At 29.2% G+C, this 25263-nt stretch overlaps 6 protein-coding genes and 2 pseudogenes across 8 annotated transcripts, besides 2 other annotated features; all 8 read left to right on the top strand.

The window, feature by feature from the left end:
* Positions 1–1526: 1526 nt before the first annotated feature.
* On the top strand, positions 1527–2183 carry TVAGG3_0468750 (uncharacterized protein; the record flags this gene model as incomplete). Its single annotated transcript, XM_051235408.1, has 1 exon — positions 1527–2183. One exon carries the CDS (start codon positions 1527–1529, stop codon positions 2181–2183), a length of 657 nt encoding a protein of 218 aa, XP_051093232.1.
* Positions 2184–7603: 5420 nt separating this feature from the next.
* TVAGG3_0468740 (uncharacterized protein) lies at positions 7604–8260 on the top strand (the record flags this gene model as incomplete). The annotated part of the gene is made up of 1 exon (XM_051235407.1): positions 7604–8260. One exon carries the CDS (start codon positions 7604–7606, stop codon positions 8258–8260), a length of 657 nt encoding a protein of 218 aa, XP_051093231.1.
* A 2382-nt stretch (positions 8261–10642) lies between these two features.
* Positions 10643–11299, top strand: TVAGG3_0468730 (uncharacterized protein; the record flags this gene model as incomplete). The annotated part of the gene is made up of 1 exon (XM_051235406.1): positions 10643–11299. One exon carries the CDS (start codon positions 10643–10645, stop codon positions 11297–11299), a length of 657 nt encoding a protein of 218 aa, XP_051093230.1.
* Positions 11300–12400: 1101 nt separating this feature from the next.
* Positions 12401–13959: a mobile genetic element.
* Positions 13960–15248: 1289 nt separating this feature from the next.
* On the top strand, positions 15249–15905 carry TVAGG3_0468710 (uncharacterized protein; the record flags this gene model as incomplete). Its single annotated transcript, XM_051235405.1, has 1 exon — positions 15249–15905. The coding sequence occupies one exon, from the start codon at positions 15249–15251 to the stop codon at positions 15903–15905; it is 657 nt and encodes a 218-aa protein (XP_051093229.1).
* A 2381-nt stretch (positions 15906–18286) lies between these two features.
* Positions 18287–18943, top strand: TVAGG3_0468700 (uncharacterized protein; the record flags this gene model as incomplete). Its single annotated transcript, XM_051235404.1, has 1 exon — positions 18287–18943. The coding sequence occupies one exon, from the start codon at positions 18287–18289 to the stop codon at positions 18941–18943; it is 657 nt and encodes a 218-aa protein (XP_051093228.1).
* A 2378-nt stretch (positions 18944–21321) lies between these two features.
* On the top strand, positions 21322–21978 carry TVAGG3_0468690 (uncharacterized protein; the record flags this gene model as incomplete). Its single annotated transcript, XM_051235403.1, has 1 exon — positions 21322–21978. The coding sequence occupies one exon, from the start codon at positions 21322–21324 to the stop codon at positions 21976–21978; it is 657 nt and encodes a 218-aa protein (XP_051093227.1).
* Positions 21979–23595: 1617 nt separating this feature from the next.
* Positions 23596–24164, top strand: TVAGG3_0468680 (annotated as a pseudogene). The gene has a single exon. A coding segment is annotated over exon 1 (569 nt).
* A 417-nt stretch (positions 24165–24581) lies between these two features.
* Positions 24582–25263: part of a mobile genetic element that runs on past the window's edge.
* TVAGG3_0468670 lies at positions 24684–25113 on the top strand (annotated as a pseudogene). Its single transcript has one exon. A coding segment is annotated over exon 1 (430 nt).

Raw genomic sequence — 25263 nt, 5'->3', positions numbered from 1 at the left:
GGTCCAAAAGGTGTACCTGGCAGAAATCGACTTTTTGAGAGAAACTCATATAATTAATTGTATGACTTCTCTCAAAAAGTTGAAGGTAGGTACGCCTTTTGACTCGCAGTTTATATCCATGAACATCAAATTAATTGAAACATGTTTACTAAGATAATATTGTCTCTTCTTGGTGGTAATATAGTTTCAACATCAAACAAACTAAATATAAAATTATGTATTTTGAGATTTGGACTTTACAAGGAATTCTCAATAGCAAAATGTTGTATTTCTGAAGCATTAATTTTTACAAATCCATGGTTATTCGCACACGTATTAATTTCAATCACTCATAATCCTTTTCTAATCCAATTTCTCTTTTTGGATAGTAGCTTAGATGCATAAGGCAATTACGACCTTCTTCATTTTTGTTCTTGAGGACTGATTCATGAAGTATTGACCCATTCTGATACAAAAATTTTGGATCCACTTTTATTTTATTTTTAAAATTTTAAAAATAATACATTAAAAGAATTATCCAATAAACTAAAATGATTTGACAATCTGACTGTGTAAAATATTCAAAATTCATTCTGAATAGATCCGCTTTCAAATTAAAATCATTGTGAATGTCCTGGTTTTACTATACAATCACCAATGGTATAATTAACAGAACAGGAGATTATTTAATTGACATTGGTTCATATGGTCAAGATATTACTTTTTCATTTGCAGATAACAAATCATTTAGTTATTATTTTATTCTACAAGATACATATATGAGCGATTACTTGCGTATTAACTATGAATCATGCACAAGCAAAATATGGAAAATCACAGAGCCAACTTTTAATTTTAAATCAACAAACACGTATTATAATTATAAAGTAAGATTTTGTGTAGTTTCTTTTCCAAATTACTGCGATTCCATAGAATTTCTATCCGAATCGAACGATCTAGCTTTCAATTATTCAAATAAAAAATATGAAATCAATAAGAATTACTGCTCAGTTTACTTAGATCCAACAGATGTTAGATTGAACATAAGCACATCTTCGGATGATTACGATTTTAATTATTCTTATTATCAACCAACATTTCAATACAAAGTTATAAATTACACAACAGACCATCTTTATTTCTCACCGACATTATACATTTTGTTCAGAAGTAAATCTCCGAATACAGTTGCAACAATCAAAATTTCACAAAGTTTTTCTTATGATACATACAGTGCTTATGATAAGGACAAGCTCGAATATCTTTGCAACCAATCAATTTCTTTTGGATCCCAGCCAAAATACAAAATATTCGGAATTCAAAAGTTATTAATTGGCAGAAATCAAACAAAACTTAATTTTTATAAGGAACAATACGTAGTATTTACTGATTATCGCAACATTTCCGGAGAAGCAAGAACTTCAGAAGTATCTTTAGAAATTCTTGGAAATACACAATATTCAGCAATTTATTTCGCTCACACAGGTACAATTACATTAGAATCCTCCAGTGACGAACCTATTCCATGTAATTTTGTTGTTTTTAATTTGAATTATTATGATTGCACTTCGATTATCACAAATGTAAGGTCTAATTACAAATTCACTTCTCAGGACACAGCTCATACATGTGTTGTTACTGCTTTCACAAATGGAACAGTTCATTTCGAAGATGGTGATATTTATGATGTCTATGGAAAAATAAATAGAGCTAATATTATTGTTGAAAAACCTTTTCTAACAATAACTAATTCTAAACACGATTACTTATTTTTTTATCATGCTGGCGACAAATATAATACATCATATTTAATCAAAGGAAATAATTCAACTCATAGATCTCTTATCATTTTTGATAATTCGTATCATGAAATAAATTCATCAGAACCAGTTGAACAAAAATCAGATGATCATAATTATTCTGATGATGATAGTGATGAAGGACTAAGTGAAGGTGCTGTTTTGGAAATTATTATTGGAGCAGCAGTTGGAGCAGGTCTCATTGCTGTCGCTGCTTACTTATGTTATAGACACAGAAAATTCAGAGCTGAAAATCCAATTAATCAAAGCCTTGTTGATAAAACCGAAAAAGATTTACCTTTAGAAGAAACGAACAGCAATCCATATCCTAATGAATATAAAGCACCAGCATATAATCCAAAGCAAGAACAATCAAATACTTATTTCGAGAATCCTTATGAATAACTATTTTTTTTATATATTGTTTATGAACGAATCTTTAAAGATTTATAATGTTTTTTTTTATTACAATTCTTATTACTCCCATAAGATTGAGCGTGTGAAAATAAGTTTATAACAACATTATCAACATTTTAGGCATCTCAATTATTAAGAAACATAAAGTATTTAGTAATATTGAATCAAATTTTATTATATAGGATGGGAGATAATTTTAATTGATAACAATAAGACTATCATTACCATCAAGCATTGCAATTCCTCTTTTATGTCTTAAAAAAAAAGAAAAAAGAGAGGAAACACAATCAATAATTCATGAACATTTCATTGATAATAGAAGTTGTCTATTAGAAGAAGTATCTAATAAATCCGAACCATTACCTTTAGAAGAGGTTCAAATAAATCCATATTTAATCGAAACAAAAGAAATACCAAATTATTCACAAAAATCGAAATCATTATTCGATAATCCTTATGAATAATTCGTGTCAGCTTTCATATGCTTTTATTGACTTTTCTTTTTATTCTGTAATTAAAATTTAATTGACAAAATTTATGCTTTAAACTGCGAATCAAAAGGCGGACCTATCAATTTTTGAATAGTTTACATTTCTAATGCTAACGGTGCCTTCACTGAGAGCGAGAGAAAATTATTAAATATTAGAGCTCAAATAAGCTTCACGTGCAATAGGTAGCAAATCAGCTTCTATTTATGCTTAAATTTCTGGTTTGAAGCTTGTATTAAATTTCGAAATCTTAAATTTTGAAGTTAGACCCGAAAAAATCGTATCAGTTCATCCTATATTTATATCTGTTTTATGATCCTTTGTTGTTATATCGAATTAGAGCAAATAGCTTGTGCGGTCCAAAAGGTGTACCTGGCAGAAATCGACTTTTTGAGAGAAACTCATATAATTAATTGTATGACTTCTCTCAAAAAGTTGAAGGTAGGTACGCCTTTTGACTCGCAGTTTATATCCATGAACATCAAATTAATTGAAACATGTTTACTAAGATAATATTGTCTCTTCTTGGTGGTAATATAGTTTCAACATCAAACAAACTAAATATAAAATTATGTATTTTGAGATTTGGACTTTACAAGGAATTCTCAATAGCAAAATGTTGTATTTCTGAAGCATTAATTTTTACAAATCCATGGTTATTCGCACACGTATTAATTTCAATCACTCATAATCCTTTTCTAATCCAATTTCTCTTTTTTGGATAGTAGCTTAGATGCATAAGGCAATTACGACCTTCTTCATTTTTGTTCTTGAGGACTGATTCATGAAGTATTGACCCATTCTGATACAAAAATTTTGGATCCACTTTTATTTTATTTTTAAAATTTTAAAAATAATACATTAAAAGAATTATCCAATAAACTAAAATGATTTGACAATCTGACTGTGTAAAATATTCAAAATTCATTCTGAATAGATCCGCTTTCAAATTAAAATCATTGTGAATGTCCTGGTTTTACTATACAATCACCAATGGTATAATTAACAGAACAGGAGATTATTTAATTGACATTGGTTCATATGGTCAAGATATTACTTTTTCATTTGCAGATAACAAATCATTTAGTTATTATTTTATTCTACAAGATACATATATGAGCGATTACTTGCGTATTAACTATGAATCATGCACAAGCAAAATATGGAAAATCACAGAGCCAACTTTTAATTTTAAATCAACAAACACGTATTATAATTATAAAGTAAGATTTTGTGTAGTTTCTTTTCCAAATTACTGCGATTCCATAGAATTTCTATCCGAATCGAACGATCTAGCTTTCAATTATTCAAATAAAAAATATGAAATCAATAAGAATTACTGCTCAGTTTACTTAGATCCAACAGATGTTAGATTGAACATAAGCACATCTTCGGATGATTACGATTTTAATTATTCTTATTATCAACCAACATTTCAATACAAATTATTAAATTACACACAGACCATCTTTATTTCTCACCGACATTATACATTTTGTTCAGAAGTAAATCTCCGAATACAGTTGCAACAATCAAAATTTCACAAAGTTTTTCTTATGATACATACAGTGCTTATGATAAGGACAAGCTCGAATATCTTTGCAACCAATCAATTTCTTTTGGATCCCAGCCAAAATACAAAATATTCGGAATTCAAAAGTTATTAATTGGCAGAAATCAAACAAAACTTAATTTTTATAAGGAACAATACGTAGTATTTACTGATTATCGCAACATTTCCGGAGAAGCAAGAACTTCAGAAGTATCTTTAGAAATTCTTGGAAATACACAATATTCAGCAATTTATTTCGCTCACACAGGTACAATTACATTAGAATCCTCCAGTGACGAACCTATTCCATGTAATTTTGTTTTTTTAATTTGAATTATTATGATTGCACTTCGATTATCACAAATGTAAGGTCTAATTACAAATTCACTTCTCAGGACACAGCTCATACATGTGTTGTTACTGCTTTCACAAATGGAACAGTTCATTTCGAAGATGGTGATATTTATGATGTCTATGGAAAAATAAATAGAGCTAATATTATTGTTGAAAAACCTTTTCTAACAATAACTAATTCTAAACACGATTACTTATTTTTTTATCATGCTGGCGACAAATATAATACATCATATTTAATCAAAGGAAATAATTCAACTCATAGATCTCTTATCATTTTTGATAATTCGTATCATGAAATAAATTCATCAGAACCAGTTGAACAAAAATCAGATGATCATAATTATTCTGATGATGATAGTGATGAAGGACTAAGTGAAGGTGCTGTTTTGGAAATTATTATTGGAGCAGCAGTTGGAGCAGGTCTCATTGCTGTCGCTGCTTACTTATGTTATAGACACAGAAAATTCAGAGCTGAAAATCCAATTAATCAAAGCCTTGTTGATAAAACCGAAAAAGATTTACCTTTAGAAGAAACGAACAGCAATCCATATCCTAATGAATATAAAGCACCAGCATATAATCCAAAGCAAGAACAATCAAATACTTATTTCGAGAATCCTTATGAATAACTATTTTTTTTATATATTGTTTATGAACGAATCTTTAAAGATTTATAATGTTTTTTTTATTACAATTCTTATTACTCCCATAAGATTGAGCGTGTGAAAATAAGTTTATAACAACATTATCAACATTTTAGGCATCTCAATTATTAAGAAACATAAAGTATTTAGTAATATTGAATCAAATTTTATTATATAGGATGGGAGATAATTTTAATTGATAACAATAAGACTATCATTACCATCAAGCATTGCAATTCCTCTTTTATGTCTTAAAAAAAAAGAAAAAAGAGAGGAAACACAATCAATAATTCATGAACATTTCATTGATAATAGAAGTTGTCTATTAGAAGAAGTATCTAATAAATCCGAACCATTACCTTTAGAAGAGGTTCAAATAAATCCATATTTAATCGAAACAAAAGAAATACCAAATTATTCACAAAAATCGAAATCATTATTCGATAATCCTTATGAATAATTCGTGTCAGCTTTCATATGCTTTTATTGACTTTTCTTTTTATTCTGTAATTAAAATTTAATTGACAAAATTTATGCTTTAAACTGCGAATCAAAAGGCGGACCTATCAATTTTTGAATAGTTTACATTTCTAATGCTAACGGTGCCTTCACTGAGAGCGAGAGAAAATTATTAAATATTAGAGCTCAAATAAGCTTCACGTGCAATAGGTAGCAAATCAGCTTCTATTTATGCTTAAATTTCTGGTTTGAAGCTTGTATTAAATTTCGAAATCTTAAATTTTGAAGTTAGACCCGAAAAAATCGTATCAGTTCATCCTATATTTATATCTGTTTTATGATCCTTTGTTGTTATATCGAATTAGAGCAAATAGCTTGTGCGGTCCAAAAGGTGTACCTGGCAGAAATCGACTTTTTGAGAGAAACTCATATAATTAATTGTATGACTTCTCTCAAAAAGTTGAAGGTAGGTACGCCTTTTGACTCGCAGTTTATATCCATGAACATCAAATTAATTGAAACATGTTTACTAAGATAATATTGTCTCTTCTTGGTGGTAATATAGTTTCAACATCAAACAAACTAAATATAAAATTATGTATTTTGAGATTTGGACTTTACAAGGAATTCTCAATAGCAAAATGTTGTATTTCTGAAGCATTAATTTTTACAAATCCATGGTTATTCGCACACGTATTAATTTCAATCACTCATAATCCTTTTCTAATCCAATTTCTCTTTTTTGGATAGTAGCTTAGATGCATAAGGCAATTACGACCTTCTTCATTTTTGTTCTTGAGGACTGATTCATGAAGTATTGACCCATTCTGATACAAAAATTTTGGATCCACTTTTATTTTATTTTTAAAATTTTAAAAATAATACATTAAAAGAATTATCCAATAAACTAAAATGATTTGACAATCTGACTGTGTAAAATATTCAAAATTCATTCTGAATAGATCCGCTTTCAAATTAAAATCATTGTGAATGTCCTGGTTTTACTATACAATCACCAATGGTATAATTAACAGAACAGGAGATTATTTAATTGACATTGGTTCATATGGTCAAGATATTACTTTTTCATTTGCAGATAACAAATCATTTAGTTATTATTTTATTCTACAAGATACATATATGAGCGATTACTTGCGTATTAACTATGAATCATGCACAAGCAAAATATGGAAAATCACAGAGCCAACTTTTAATTTTAAATCAACAAACACGTATTATAATTATAAAGTAAGATTTTGTGTAGTTTCTTTTCCAAATTACTGCGATTCCATAGAATTTCTATCCGAATCGAACGATCTAGCTTTCAATTATTCAAATAAAAAATATGAAATCAATAAGAATTACTGCTCAGTTTACTTAGATCCAACAGATGTTAGATTGAACATAAGCACATCTTCGGATGATTACGATTTTAATTATTCTTATTATCAACCAACATTTCAATACAAAGTTATAAATTACACAACAGACCATCTTTATTTCTCACCGACATTATACATTTTGTTCAGAAGTAAATCTCCGAATACAGTTGCAACAATCAAAATTTCACAAAGTTTTTCTTATGATACATACAGTGCTTATGATAAGGACAAGCTCGAATATCTTTGCAACCAATCAATTTCTTTTGGATCCCAGCCAAAATACAAAATATTCGGAATTCAAAAGTTATTAATTGGCAGAAATCAAACAAAACTTAATTTTTATAAGGAACAATACGTAGTATTTACTGATTATCGCAACATTTCCGGAGAAGCAAGAACTTCAGAAGTATCTTTAGAAATTCTTGGAAATACACAATATTCAGCAATTTATTTCGCTCACACAGGTACAATTACATTAGAATCCTCCAGTGACGAACCTATTCCATGTAATTTTGTTGTTTTTAATTTGAATTATTATGATTGCACTTCGATTATCACAAATGTAAGGTCTAATTACAAATTCACTTCTCAGGACACAGCTCATACATGTGTTGTTACTGCTTTCACAAATGGAACAGTTCATTTCGAAGATGGTGATATTTATGATGTCTATGGAAAAATAAATAGAGCTAATATTATTGTTGAAAAACCTTTTCTAACAATAACTAATTCTAAACACGATTACTTATTTTTTTATCATGCTGGCGACAAATATAATACATCATATTTAATCAAAGGAAATAATTCAACTCATAGATCTCTTATCATTTTTGATAATTCGTATCATGAAATAAATTCATCAGAACCAGTTGAACAAAAATCAGATGATCATAATTATTCTGATGATGATAGTGATGAAGGACTAAGTGAAGGTGCTGTTTTGGAAATTATTATTGGAGCAGCAGTTGGAGCAGGTCTCATTGCTGTCGCTGCTTACTTATGTTATAGACACAGAAAATTCAGAGCTGAAAATCCAATTAATCAAAGCCTTGTTGATAAAACCGAAAAAGATTTACCTTTAGAAGAAACGAACAGCAATCCATATCCTAATGAATATAAAGCACCAGCATATAATCCAAAGCAAGAACAATCAAATACTTATTTCGAGAATCCTTATGAATAACTATTTTTTTTATATATTGTTTATGAACGAATCTTTAAAGATTTATAATGTTTTTTTTATTACAATTCTTATTACTCCCATAAGATTGAGCGTGTGAAAATAAGTTTATAACAACATTATCAACATTTTAGGCATCTCAATTATTAAGAAACATAAAGTATTTAGTAATATTGAATCAAATTTTATTATATAGGATGGGAGATAATTTTAATTGATAACAATAAGACTATCATTACCATCAAGCATTGCAATTCCTCTTTTATGTCTTAAAAAAAAAGAAAAAAGAGAGGAAACACAATCAATAATTCATGAACATTTCATTGATAATAGAAGTTGTCTATTAGAAGAAGTATCTAATAAATCCGAACCATTACCTTTAGAAGAGGTTCAAATAAATCCATATTTAATCGAAACAAAAGAAATACCAAATTATTCACAAAAATCGAAATCATTATTCGATAATCCTTATGAATAATTCGTGTCAGCTTTCATATGCTTTTATTGACTTTTCTTTTTATTCTGTAATTAAAATTTAATTGACAAAATTTATGCTTTAAACTGCGAATCAAAAGGCGGACCTATCAATTTTTGAATAGTTTACATTTCTAATGCTAACGGTGCCTTCACTGAGAGCGAGAGAAAATTATTAAATATTAGAGCTCAAATAAGCTTCACGTGCAATAGGTAGCAAATCAGCTTCTATTTATGCTTAAATTTCTGGTTTGAAGCTTGTATTAAATTTCGAAATCTTAAATTTTGAAGTTAGACCCGAAAAAATCGTATCAGTTCATCCTATATTTATATCTGTTTTATGATCCTTTGTTGTTATATCGAATTAGAGCAAATAGCTTGTGCGGTCCAAAAGGTGTACCTGGCAGAAATCGACTTTTTGAGAGAAACTCATATAATTAATTGTATGACTTCTCTCAAAAAGTTGAAGGTAGGTACGCCTTTTGACTCGCAGTTTATATCCATGAACATCAAATTAATTGAAACATGTTTACTAAGATAATATTGTCTCTTCTTGGTGGTAATATAGTTTCAACATCAAACAAACTAAATATAAAATTATGTATTTTGAGATTTGGACTTTACAAGGAATTCTCAATAGCAAAATGTTGTATTTCTGAAGCATTAATTTTTACAAATCCATGGTTATTCGCACACGTATTAATTTCAATCACTCATAATCCTTTTCTAATCCAATTTCTCTTTTTTGGATAGTAGCTTAGATGCATAAGGCAATTACGACCTTCTTCATTTTTGTTCTTGAGGACTGATTCATGAAGTATTGACCCATTCTGATACAAAAATTTTGGATCCCCTTTTATTTTTTTTTTAAAATTTTAAAAATAATACATTAAAAGAATTATCCAATAAACTAAAATGATTTGACAATCTGACTGTGTAAAATATTCAAAATTCATTCTGAATAGATCCGCTTTCAAATTAAAATCATTGTGAATGTCCTGGTTTTACTATACAATCACCAATGGTATAATTAACAGAACAGGAGATTATTTAATTGACATTGGTTCATATGGTCAAGATATTACTTTTTCATTTGCAGATAACAAATCATTTAGTTATTATTTTATTCTACAAGATACATATATGAGCGATTACTTGCGTATTAACTATGAATCATGCACAAGCAAAATATGGAAAATCACAGAGCCAACTTTTAATTTTAAATCAACAAACACGTATTATAATTATAAAGTAAGATTTTGTGTAGTTTCTTTTCCAAATTACTGCGATTCCATAGAATTTCTATCCGAATCGAACGATCTAGCTTTCAATTATTCAAATAAAAAATATGAAATCAATAAGAATTACTGCTCAGTTTACTTAGATCCAACAGATGTTAGATTGAACATAAGCACATCTTCGGATGATTACGATTTTAATTATTCTTATTATCAACCAACATTTCAATACAAAGTTATAAATTACACAACAGACCATCTTTATTTCTCACCGACATTATACATTTTGTTCAGAAGTAAATCTCCGAATACAGTTGCAACAATCAAAATTTCACAAAGTTTTTCTTATGATACATACAGTGCTTATGATAAGGACAAGCTCGAATATCTTTGCAACCAATCAATTTCTTTTGGATCCCAGCCAAAATACAAAATATTCGGAATTCAAAAGTTATTAATTGGCAGAAATCAAACAAAACTTAATTTTTATAAGGAACAATACGTAGTATTTACTGATTATCGCAACATTTCCGGAGAAGCAAGAACTTCAGAAGTATCTTTAGAAATTCTTGGAAATACACAATATTCAGCAATTTATTTCGCTCACACAGGTACAATTACATTAGAATCCTCCAGTGACGAACCTATTCCATGTAATTTTGTTGTTTTTAATTTGAATTATTATGATTGCACTTCGATTATCACAAATGTAAGGTCTAATTACAAATTCACTTCTCAGGACACAGCTCATACATGTGTTGTTACTGCTTTCACAAATGGAACAGTTCATTTCGAAGATGGTGATATTTATGATGTCTATGGAAAAATAAATAGAGCTAATATTATTGTTGAAAAACCTTTTCTAACAATAACTAATTCTAAACACGATTACTTATTTTTTTATCATGCTGGCGACAAATATAATACATCATATTTAATCAAAGGAAATAATTCAACTCATAGATCTCTTATCATTTTTGATAATTCGTATCATGAAATAAATTCATCAGAACCAGTTGAACAAAAATCAGATGATCATAATTATTCTGATGATGATAGTGATGAAGGACTAAGTGAAGGTGCTGTTTTGGAAATTATTATTGGAGCAGCAGTTGGAGCAGGTCTCATTGCTGTCGCTGCTTACTTATGTTATAGACACAGAAAATTCAGAGCTGAAAATCCAATTAATCAAAGCCTTGTTGATAAAACCGAAAAAGATTTACCTTTAGAAGAAACGAACAGCAATCCATATCCTAATGAATATAAAGCACCAGCATATAATCCAAAGCAAGAACAATCAAATACTTATTTCGAGAATCCTTATGAATAACTATTTTTTTTATATATTGTTTATGAACGAATCTTTAAAGATTTATAATGTTTTTTTTATTACAATTCTTATTACTCCCATAAGATTGAGCGTGTGAAAATAAGTTTATAACAACATTATCAACATTTTAGGCATCTCAATTATTAAGAAACATAAAGTATTTAGTAATATTGAATCAAATTTTATTATATAGGATGGGAGATAATTTTAATTGATAACAATAAGACTATCATTACCATCAAGCATTGCAATTCCTCTTTTATGTCTTAAAAAAAAAGAAAAAGAGAGGAAACACAATCAATAATTCATGAACATTTCATTGATAATAGAAGTTGTCTATTAGAAGAAGTATCTAATAAATCCGAACCATTACCTTTAGAAGAGGTTCAAATAAATCCATATTTAATCGAAACAAAAGAAATACCAAATTATTCACAAAAATCGAAATCATTATTCGATAATCCTTATGAATAATTCGTGTCAGCTTTCATATGCTTTTATTGACTTTTCTTTTTATTCTGTAATTAAAATTTAATTGACAAAATTTATGCTTTAAACTGCGAATCAAAAGGCGGACCTATCAATTTTTGAATAGTTTACATTTCTAATGCTAACGGTGCCTTCACTGAGAGCGAGAGAAAATTATTAAATATTAGAGCTCAAATAAGCTTCACGTGCAATAGGTAGCAAATCAACTTCTATTTATGCTTAAATTTCTGGTTTGAAGCTTGTATTAAATTTCGAAATCTTAAATTTTGAAGTTAGACCCGAAAAAATCGTATCAGTTCATCCTATATTTATATCTGTTTTATGATCCTTTGTTGTTATATCGAATTAGAGCAAATAGCTTGTGCGGTCCAAAAGGTGTACCTGGCAGAAATCGACTTTTTGAGAGAAACTCATATAATTAATTGTATGACTTCTCTCAAAAAGTTGAAGGTAGGTACGCCTTTTGACTCGCAGTTTATATCCAAGAACATCAAATTAATTGAAACATGTTTACTAAGATAATATTGTCTCTTCTTGGTGGTAATATAGTTTCAACATCAAACAAACTAAATATAAAATTATGTATTTTGAGATTTGGACTTTACAAGGAATTATAGATCCAAGGTGATCTGATTTTTGCATCCCTGGGATGGACGATACACCCAAAGTGTCACCCTTTTTTGGGATAACATGAATTTTAAATATCATGAGAGTTCTGCAAACCATATGCACAATATCTATTCAGCCTGACTTCTTGTATATATGAGTTAGACTTCTTAAATATTGTGCTTGGGGCGATATAAGCATTTCCGAGATTACCATCGTGCTCTATAGTATGCTACTTCTCCCTGGTTCTAGCTCAGTTCCAAGGATATTGGCGTTCAAGGATTTGGCAAGGTCCTTCCGAAGTCTCTCATTCGATGAGAGATTTCGGAAGAATCTTGCCTTAAAGTACTCCAACTCTTGTTCTTTTGTTCCTAAATAGTGAGAAAAGTTATTTGACTACTTAAGGTAGAGATTATCCGAGGTCCCTCATTTGATGAGAGGCCTCGGATAATCTCTGCCTTAAAATTGTACACTTGTAGTCCATGAGAGTGTAAGTATACATTGATAGGACAGCTTTCTTCTGAAGTCTTAGATTTGATGAGAACCTCAGAAGAAAACTGTCCTATTTTATAGTAAAAGGAGTTTCAGGAGCTCCAAAGCTCCCTTTCGTAAGGATTAGGAGCTTTGGAGCTCCTGGTTCGTAGATGTGTTTCGCATCTTTCATCAGCAAAGGACATTTACCATCTGGGACTCTGTTGATGGAGACTCAGGAGCTCCAAAGCTCCCTTTAGTAAGGATTAGAAGTTTTGAAGCTCCTGGTTCGTAGACGTGTTTCGCATCTTTCATCAGAAGAGGCCCAAATGCTAAATAGCCTCTGCTGATGAGCTTCAGGAGCTCCAAGGCTCCCTCTCGTAACGATTAGGAGCTTTGTAGCTCCTGAAGGTAAGGTAGGATTGCTCTGATCTCTAATCAGTAGATGCCATGCCTCATTATGAACTCTACTGACAAGAGATCAAGAGCTCCAAGGACTCCCTTTTTAGTTAGTGGCGTGATCACTTAGTATACGTTTTGAATAAATTGAATTTTTTTTAGAATTTAGTATTTTTTATAGACATCACATGTATATTATAAAATACATAATATATTCTTTAATTCAAAAAATTCAATTCGGTTTTGGGATGGGTATCCCAGCCCCAAGTATTCAATTTTATTCAATTTTTAAAGAATTTTGGGTTGGGATGCCCAGACCAAAACAAGCTTTATATTTTGATGTGTAGATACGTATGTGTGCATCATTGTTGTGTTATATATTATGTTTTTAATGAAAAAAAAATCTGATTCAAAAAAATTATCACTAATTAGTTGATAATATAAAGAAAAAATAGATAAATTGTATGTTTTGAGAGTATTTATCCACATTCACTCATATGAATTTCATTAAATAGTGTCTTTTTAGTCCCAAATTTATTTTGAATTATTGAAATCAAAGAAAAAAAATCAGAAAAATTTCTCGAAATTTTTATTTTCAAAAAAAATTTGGATTTTATATTGAAAACTGACACTGGGAGGACGATAGGGCTGGGATTGGAGATACCCCCCTCACTTGGGAAAAATACGGATCTATACAAGGAATTCTCAATAGCAAAATGTTGTATTTCTGAAGCATTAATTTTTACAAATCCATGGTTATTCGCACACGTATTAATTTCAATCACTCATAATCCTTTTCTAATCCAATTTCTCTTTTTTGGATAGTAGCTTAGATGCATAAGGCAATTACGACCTTCTTCATTTTTGTTCTTGAGGACTGATTCATGAAATATTGACCCATTCTGATACAAAAATTTTGGATCCACTTTTATTTTATTTTTAAAATTTTAAAAATAATACATTAAAAGATTATCCAATAAACTAAAATGATTTGACAATCTGACTGTGTAAAATATTCAAAATTCATTCTGAATAGATCCGCTTTCAAATTAAAATCATTGTGAATGTCCTGGTTTTACTATACAATCACCAATGGTATAATTAACAGAACAGGAGATTATTTAATTGACATTGGTTCATATGGTCAAGATATTACTTTTTCATTTGCAGATAACAAATCATTTAGTTATTATTTTATTCTACAAGATACATATATGAGCGATTACTTGCGTATTAACTATGAATCATGCACAAGCAAAATATGGAAAATCACAGAGCCAACTTTTAATTTTAAATCAACAAACACGTATTATAATTATAAAGTAAGATTTTGTGTAGTTTCTTTTCCAAATTACTGCGATTCCATAGAATTTCTATCCGAATCGAACGATCTAGCTTTCAATTATTCAAATAAAAAATATGAAATCAATAAGAATTACTGCTCAGTTTACTTAGATCCAACAGATGTTAGATTGAACATAAGCACATCTTCGGATGATTACGATTTTAATTATTCTTATTATCAACCAACATTTCAATACAAAGTTATAAATTACACAACAGACCATCTTTATTTCTCACCGACATTATACATTTTGTTCAGAAGTAAATCTCCGAATACAGTTGCAACAATCAAAATTTCACAAAGTTTTTCTTATGATACATACAGTGCTTATGATAAGGACAAGCTCGATATCTTTGCAACCAATCAATTTCTTTTGGATCCCAGCCAAAATACAAAATATTCGGAATTAATCAAAAGTTATTAATTGGCAGAAATCAAACAAAACTTAATTTTTATAAGGAACAATACGTAGTATTTACTGATTATCGCAACATTTCCGGAGAAGCAAGAACTTCAGAAGTATCTTTAGAAATTCTTGGAAATACACAATATTCAGCAATTTATTTCGCTCACACAGGTACAATTACATTAGAATCCTCCAGTGACGAACCTATTCCATGTAATTTTGTTGTTTTTAATTTGAATTATTATGATTGCACTTCGATTATCACAAATGTAAGGTCTAATTACAAATTCACTTCTCAGGACACAGCTCATACATGTGTTGTTACTGCTTTCACAAATGGAACAGTTCATTTCGAAGATGGTGATATTTATGATGTCTATGGAAAAATAAATAGAGCTAATATTATTGTTGAAAAACCTTTTCTAACAATAACTAATTCTAAACACGATTACTTATTTTTTTATCATGCTGGCGACAAATATAATACATCATATTTAATCAAAGGAAATAATTCAACTCATAGATCTCTTATCATTTTTGATAATTCGTATCATGAAATAAATTCATCAGAACCAGTTGAACAAAAATCAGATGATCATAATTATTCTGATGATGATAGTGATGAAGGACTAAGTGAAGGTGCTGTTTTGGAAATTATTATTGGAGCAGCAGTTGGAGCAGGTCTCATTGCTGTCGCTGCTTACTTATGTTATAGACACAGAAAATTCAGAGCTGAAAATCCAATTAATCAAAGCCTTGTTGATAAAACCGAAAAAGATTTACCTTTAGAAGAAACGAACAGCAATCCATATCCTAATGAATATAAAGCACCAGCATATAATCCAAAGCAAGAACAATCAAATACTTATTTCGAGAATCCTTATGAATAACTATTTTTTTTATATATTGTTTATGAACGAATCTTTAAAGATTTATAATGTTTTTTTTATTACAATTCTTATTACTCCCATAAGATTGAGCGTGTGAAAATAAGTTTATAACAACATTATCAACATTTTAGGCATCTCAATTATTAAGAAACATAAAGTATTTAGTAATATTGAATCAAATTTTATTATATAGGATGGGAGATAATTTTAATTGATAACAATAAGACTATCATTACCATCAAGCATTGCAATTCCTCTTTTATGTCTTAAAAAAAAAGAAAAAAGAGAGGAAACACAATCAATAATTCATGAACATTTCATTGATAATAGAAGTTGTCTATTAGAAGAAGTATCTAATAAATCCGAACCATTACCTTTAGAAGAGGTTCAAATAAATCCATATTTAATCGAAACAAAAGAAATACCAAATTATTCACAAAAATCGAAATCATTATTCGATAATCCTTATGAATAATTCGTGTCAGCTTTCATATGCTTTTATTGACTTTTCTTTTTATTCTGTAATTAAAATTTAATTGACAAAATTTATGCTTTAAACTGCGAATCAAAAGGCGGACCTATCAATTTTTGAATAGTTTACATTTCTAATGCTAACGGTGCCTTCACTGAGAGCGAGAGAAAATTATTAAATATTAGAGCTCAAATAAGCTTCACGTGCAATAGGTAGCAAATCAGCTTCTATTTATGCTTAAATTTCTGGTTTGAAGCTTGTATTAAATTTCGAAATCTTAAATTTTGAAGTTAGACCCGAAAAAATCGTATCAGTTCATCCTATATTTATATCTGTTTTATGATCCTTTGTTGTTATATCGAATTAGAGCAAATAGCTTGTGCGGTCCAAAAGGTGTACCTGGCAGAAATCGACTTTTTGAGAGAAACTCATATAATTAATTGTATGACTTCTCTCAAAAAGTTGAAGGTAGGTACGCCTTTTGACTCGCAGTTTATATCCATGAACATCAAATTAATTGAAACATGTTTACTAAGATAATATTGTCTCTTCTTGGTGGTAATATAGTTTCAACATCAAACAAACTAAATATAAAATTATGTATTTTGAGATTTGGACTTTACAAGGAATTCTCAATAGCAAAATGTTGTATTTCTGAAGCATTAATTTTTACAAATCCATGGTTATTCGCACACGTATTAATTTCAATCACTCATAATCCTTTTCTAATCCAATTTCTCTTTTTTGGATAGTAGCTTAGATGCATAAGGCAATTACGACCTTCTTCATTTTTGTTCTTGAGGACTGATTCATGAAATATTGACCCATTCTGATACAAAAATTTTGGATCCACTTTTATTTTATTTTTAAAATTTTAAAAATAATACATTAAAAGAATTATCCAATAAACTAAAATGATTTGACAATCTGACTGTGTAAAATATTCAAAATTCATTCTGAATAGATCCGCTTTCAAATTAAAATCATTGTGAATGTCCTGGTTTTACTATACAATCACCAATGGTATAATTAACAGAACAGGAGATTATTTAATTGACATTGGTTCATATGGTCAAGATATTACTTTTTCATTTGCAGATAACAAATCATTTAGTTATTATTTTATTCTACAAGATACATATATGAGCGATTACTTGCGTATTAACTATGAATCATGCACAAGCAAAATATGGAAAATCACAGAGCCAACTTTTAATTTTAAATCAACAAACACGTATTATAATTATAAAGTAAGATTTTGTGTAGTTTCTTTTCCAAATTACTGCGATTCCATAGAATTTCTATCCGAATCGAACGATCTAGCTTTCAATTATTCAAATAAAAAATATGAAATCAATAAGAATTACTGCTCAGTTTACTTAGATCCAACAGATGTTAGATTGAACATAAGCACATCTTCGGATGATTACGATTTTAATTATTCTTATTATCAACCAACATTTCAATACAAAGTTATAAATTACACAACAGACCATCTTTATTTCTCACCGACATTATACATTTTGTTCAGAAGTAAATCTCCGAATACAGTTGCAACAATCAAAATTTCACAAAGTTTTTCTTATGATACATACAGTGCTTATGATAAGGACAAGCTCGATATCTTTGCAACCAATCAATTTCTTTTGGATCCCAGCCAAAATACAAAATATTCGGAATTCAAAAGTTATTAATTGGCAGAAATCAAACAAAACTTAATTTTTATAAGGAACAATACGTAGTATTTACTGATTATCGCAACATTTCCGGAGAAGCAAGAACTTCAGAAGTATCTTTAGAAATTCTTGGAAATACACAATATTCAGCAATTTATTTCGCTCACACAGGTACAATTACATTAGAATCCTCCAGTGACGAACCTATTCCATGTAATTTTGTTGTTTTTAATTTGAATTATTATGATTGCACTTCGATTATCACAAATGTAAGGTCTAATTACAAATTCACTTCTCAGGACACAGCTCATACATGTGTTGTTACTGCTTTCACAAATGGAACAGTTCATTTCGAAGATGGTGATATTTATGATGTCTATGGAAAAATAAATAGAGCTAATATTATTGTTGAAAAACCTTTTCTAACAATAACTAATTCTAAACACGATTACTTATTTTTTTATCATGCTGGCGACAAATATAATACATCATATTTAATCAAAGGAAATAATTCAACTCATAGATCTCTTATCATTTTTGATAATTCGTATCATGAAATAAATTCATCAGAACCAGTTGAACAAAAATCAGATGATCATAATTATTCTGATGATGATAGTGATGAAGGACTAAGTGAAGGTGCTGTTTTGGAAATTATTATTGGAGCAGCAGTTGGAGCAGGTCTCATTGCTGTCGCTGCTTACTTATGTTATAGACACAGAAAATTCAGAGCTGAAAATCCAATTAATCAAAGCCTTGTTGATAAAACCGAAAAAGATTTACCTTTAGAAGAAACGAACAGCAATCCATATCCTAATGAATATAAAGCACCAGCATATAATCCAAAGCAAGAACAATCAAATACTTATTTCGAGAATCCTTATGAATAACTATTTTTTTTATATATTGTTTATGAACGAATCTTTAAAGATTTATAATGTTTTTTTTATTACAATTCTTATTACTCCCATAAGATTGAGCGTGTGAAAATAAGTTTATAACAACATTATCAACATTTTAGGCATCTCAATTATTAAGAAACATAAAGTATTTAGTAATATTGAATCAAATTTTATTATATAGGATGGGAGATAATTTTAATTGATAACAATAAGACTATCATTACCATCAAGCATTGCAATTCCTCTTTTATGTCTTAAAAAAAAAGAAAAAAGAGGAAACACAATCAATAATTCATGAACATTTCATTGATAATAGAAGTTGTCTATTAGAAGAAGTATCTAATAAATCCGAACCATTACCTTTAGAAGAGGTTCAAATAAATCCATATTTAATCGAAACAAAAGAAATACCAAATTATTCACAAAAATCGAAATCATTATTCGATAATCCTTATGAATAATTCGTGTCAGCTTTCATATGCTTTTATTGACTTTTCTTTTTATTCTGTAATTAAAATTTAATTGACAAAATTTATGCTTTAAACTGCGAATCAAAAGGCGGACCTATCAATTTTTGAATAGTTTACATTTCTAATGCTAACGGTGCCTTCACTGAGAGCGAGAGAAAATTATTAAATATTAGAGCTCAAATAAGCTTCACGTGCAATAGGTAGCAAATCAGCTTCTATTTATGCTTAAATTTCTGGTTTGAAGCTTGTATTAAATTTCGAAATCTTAAATTTTGAAGTTAGACCCGAAAAAATCGTATCAGTTCATCCTATATTTATATCTGTTTTATGATCCTTTGTTGTTATATCGAATTAGAGCAAATAGCTTGTGCGGTCCAAAAGGTGTACCTGGCAGAAATCGACTTTTTGAGAGAAACTCATATAATTAATTGTATGACTTCTCTCAAAAAGTTGAAGGTAGGTACGCCTTTTGACTCGCAGTTTATATCCATGAACATCAAATTAATTGAAACATGTTTACTAAGATAATATTGTCTCTTCTTGGTGGTAATATAGTTTCAACATCAAACAAACTAAATATAAAATTATGTATTTTGAGATTTGGACTTTACAAGGAATTCTCAATAGCAAAATGTTGTATTTCTGAAGCATTAATTTTTACAAATCCATGGTTATTCGCACACGTATTAATTTCAATCACTCATAATCCTTTTCTAATCCAATTTCTCTTTTTTGGATAGTAGCTTAGATGCATAAGGCAATTACGACCTTCTTCATTTTTGTTCTTGAGGACTGATTCATGAAATTGACCCATTCTGATACAAAAATTTTGGATCCACTTTTATTTTATTTTTAAAATTTTAAAAATAATACATTAAAAGAATTATCCAATAAACTAAAATGATTTGACAATCTGACTGTGTAAAATATTCAAAATTCATTCTGAATAGATCCGCTTTCAAATTAAAATCATTGTGAATGTCCTGGTTTTACTATACAATCACCAATGGTATAATTAACAGAACAGGAGATTATTTAATTGACATTGGTTCATATGGTCAAGATATTACTTTTTCATTTGCAGATAACAAATCATTTAGTTATTATTTTATTCTACAAGATACATATATGAGCGATTACTTGCGTATTAACTATGAATCATGCACAAGCAAAATATGGAAAATCACAGAGCCAACTTTTAATTTTAAATCAACAAACACGTATTATAATTATAAAGTAAGATTTTGTGTAGTTTCTTTTCCAAATTACTGCGATTCCATAGAATTTCTATCCGAATCGAACGATCTAGCTTTCAATTATTCAAATAAAAAATATGAAATCAATAAGAATTACTGCTCAGTTTACTTAGATCCAACAGATGTTAGATTGAACATAAGCACATCTTCGGATGATTACGATTTTAATTATTCTTATTATCAACCAACATTTCAATACAAAGTTATAAATTACACAACAGACCATCTTTATTTCTCACCGACATTATACATTTTGTTCAGAAGTAAATCTCCGAATACAGTTGCAACAATCAAAATTTCACAAAGTTTTTCTTATGATACATACAGTGCTTATGATAAGGACAAGCTCGAATATCTTTGCAACCAATCAATTTCTTTTGGATCCCAGCCAAAATACAAAATATTCGGAATTCAAAAGTTATTAATTGGCAGAAATCAAACAAAACTTAATTTTTATAAGGAACAATACGTAGTATTTACTGATTATCGCAACATTTCCGGAGAAGCAAGAACTTCAGAAGTATCTTTAGAAATTCTTGGAAATACACAATATTCAGCAATTTATTTCGCTCACACAGGTACAATTACATTAGAATCCTCCAGTGACGAACCTATTCCATGTAATTTTGTTGTTTTTAATTTGAATTATTATGATTGCACTTCGATTATCACAAATGTAAGGTCTAATTACAAATTCACTTCTCAGGACACAGCTCATACATGTGTTGTTACTGCTTTCACAAATGGAACAGTTCATTTCGAAGATGGTGATATTTATGATGTCTATGGAAAAATAAATAGAGCTAATATTATTGTTGAAAAACCTTTTCTAACAATAACTAATTCTAAACACGATTACTTATTTTTTTATCATGCTGGCGACAAATATAATACATCATATTTAATCAAAGGAAATAATTCAACTCATAGATCTCTTATCATTTTTGATAATTCGTATCATGAAATAAATTCATCAGAACCAGTTGAACAAAAATCAGATGATCATAATTATTCTGATGATGATAGTGATGAAGGACTAAGTGAAGGTGCTGTTTTGGAAATTATTATTGGAGCAGCAGTTGGAGCAGGTCTCATTGCTGTCGCTGCTTACTTATGTTATAGACACAGAAAATTCAGAGCTGAAAATCCAATTAATCAAAGCCTTGTTGATAAAACCGAAAAAGATTTACCTTTAGAAGAAACGAACAGCAATCCATATCCTAATGAATATAAAGCACCAGCATATAATCCAAAGCAAGAACAATCAAATACTTATTTCGAGAATCCTTATGAATAACTATTTTTTTTATATATTGTTTATGAACGAATCTTTAAAGATTTATAATGTTTTTTTTATTACAATTCTTATTACTCCCATAAGATTGAGCGTGTGAAAATAAGTTTATAACAACATTATCAACATTTTAGGCATCTCAATTATTAAGAAACATAAAGTATTTAGTAATATTGAATCAAATTTTATTATATAGGATGGGAGATAATTTTAATTGATAACAATAAGACTATCATTACCATCAAGCATTGCAATTCCTCTTTTATGTCTTAAAAAAAAAGAAAAAAGAGAGGAAACACAATCAATAATTCATGAACATTTCATTGATAATAGAAGTTGTCTATTAGAAGAAGTATCTAATAAATCCGAACCATTACCTTTAGAAGAGGTTCAAATAAATCCATATTTAATCGAAACAAAAGAAATACCAAATTATTCACAAAAATCGAAATCATTATTCGATAATCCTTATGAATAATTCGTGTCAGCTTTCATATGCTTTTATTGACTTTTCTTTTTATTCTGTAATTAAAATTTAATTGACAAAATTTATGCTTTAAACTGCGAATCAAAAGGCGGACCTATCAATTTTTGAATAGTTTACATTTCTAATGCTAACGGTGCCTTCACTGAGAGCGAGAGAAAATTATTAAATATTAGAGCTCAAATAAGCTTCACGTGCAATAGGTAGCAAATCAGCTTCTATTTATGCTTAAATTTCTGGTTTGAAGCTTGTATTAAATTTCGAAATCTTAAATTTTGAAGTTAGACCCGAAAAAATCGTATCAGTTCATCCTATATTTATATCTGTTTTATGATCCTTTGTTGTTATATCGAATTAGAGCAAATAGCTTGTGCGGTCCAAAAGGTGTACCTGGCAGAAATCGACTTTTTGAGAGAAACTCATATAATTAATTGTATGACTTCTCTCAAAAAGTTGAAGGTAGGTACGCCTTTTGACTCGCAGTTTATATCCATGAACATCAAATTAATTGAAACATGTTTACTAAGATAATATTGTCTCTTCTTGGTGGTAATATAGTTTCAACATCAAACAAACTAAATATAAAATTATGTATTTTGAGATTTGGACTTTACAAGGAATTCTCAATAGCAAAATGTTGTATTTCTGAAGCATTAATTTTTACAAATCCATGGTTATTCGCACACGTATTAATTTCAATCACTCATAATCCTTTTCTAATCCAATTTCTCTTTTTTGGATAGTAGCTTAGATGCATAAGGCAATTACGACCTTCTTCATTTTTGTTCTTGAGGACTGATTCATGAAATATTGACCCATTCTGATACAAAAATTTTGGATCCACTTTTATTTTATTTTTAAAATTTTAAAAATAATACATTAAAAGAATTATCCAATAAACTAAAATGATTTGACAATCTGACTGTGTAAAATATTCAAAATTCATTCTGAATAGATCCGCTTTCAAATTAAAATCATTGTGAATGTCCTGGTTTTACTATACAATCACCAATGGTATAATTAACAGAACAGGAGATTATTTAATTGACATTGGTTCATATGGTCAAGATATTATTACTTTTTCATTTGCAGATAACAAATCATTTAGTTATTATTTTATTCTACAAGATACATATATGAGCGATTACTTGCGTATTAACTATGAATCATGCACAAGCAAAATATGGAAAATCACAGAGCCAACTTTTAATTTTAAATCAACAAACACGTATTATAATTATAAAGTAAGATTTTGTGTAGTTTCTTTTCAAATTACTGCGATTCCATAGAATTTCTTTCCAAATCGAACGATCTAGCTTTCAATTATTCAAATAAAAAATATGAAATCAATAAGAATTACTGCTCAGTTTACTTAGATCCAACAGATGTTAGATTGAACATAAGCACATCTTCGGATGATTACGATTTTAATTATTCTTATTATCAACCAACATTTCAATACAAAGTTATAAATTACACAACAGACCATCTTTATTTCTCACCGACATTATACATTTTGTTCAGAAGTAAATCTCCGAATACAGTTGCAACAATCAAAATTTCACAAAGTTTTTCTTATGATACATACAGTGCTTATGATAAGGACAAGCTCGAATATCTTTGCAACCAATCAATTTCTTTTGGATCCCAGCCAAAATACAAAATATTCGGAATTCAAAAGTTATTAATTGGCAGAAATAATTAATATACATATCAAGGGTACGGAGGCACTGCGCGCCTCCTTACACTTGATATGTGAATTTGACACTTTACGAAACCGTTAACGTATATTTTACAACACCAACGACAACACCAACTTAACCTTAAATATTTATAAAGCCGCCAACCACTTCACCTCACTAACGTTTTCACAAACGACTTCACTACTGTAAAAAATAAACGTTCTCACTTACAAAAGTATTGCAACTCTTCCCATTGCTGTGCTTCACACAATAGTTCATATTCTTCAGTATCGCTGCTGTCACTCCAATCGTCAGAGTCAAAATCACTGTCAAAAATAAATGTTAGTAAGTTTTGACAAAGCTAATGAAAGTTAGTAAGACTAAGTTGTGTACTGTGGCACTGCGCGCCTCCGTACACCACTTAGCGGTTTTGACACATAAATGACTTCACTAATGACTTCACTAACGAATTCCCTACCGTCCTCACTAAATAAAAATAACCTTATTTTTATTTTTTTAAAAATTTTATTTCATTACAAAGACTGTCTGACTACATTTACTATGACTCTTTCCCAGAACGTTTCCGTGAACTATTCAAAACTCAAGTAAACTGAGAAACATGCATTTTAACAAAGACAGACCCATTGACGATTAAAGAAAACCCTGAATATATTACAATCCCTTATGACGCAAAGTTCATTGCATACATTCCTTATGGTCGCAGAGGAACGAAAACTATTTCAACAAAGAACAAAAATTATTTCTGGAGCGATGAAGAAAATTGCCTTATCTACATAAATGCATACTTAAATAAAGCTACATATTGTACAAAAGAAGGTTGGACTGGATTTGAGCTCTACATATACGACGACGATGGAAACAGACGTTGTGTATACCCATACGATAATATGTACCATTGTTCATCAAGCATTAAACGAATACATAGTCAGTAAAGGGTCTCATTCCTGTTGAGTAGATATGCTTTATTTTTGTTCTGTCATTTATATAAAAATAAACTTAAAAATTAATAATATCACCACCCTCACACGTATGAAAAACATAGCACAAAAATAAATTTAGGTGAAGTGGTGAGATCTCACCTCTTTTTTCACCTGTTTTTCA

Source organism: Trichomonas vaginalis, chromosome II (genome assembly GCF_026262505.1).
Source record: "Trichomonas vaginalis G3 chromosome II, whole genome shotgun sequence".
Lineage (NCBI taxonomy): Eukaryota > Parabasalia > Trichomonadida > Trichomonadidae > Trichomonas > Trichomonas vaginalis.
This window is presented reverse-complemented; position numbering and strand designations above follow the sequence as displayed.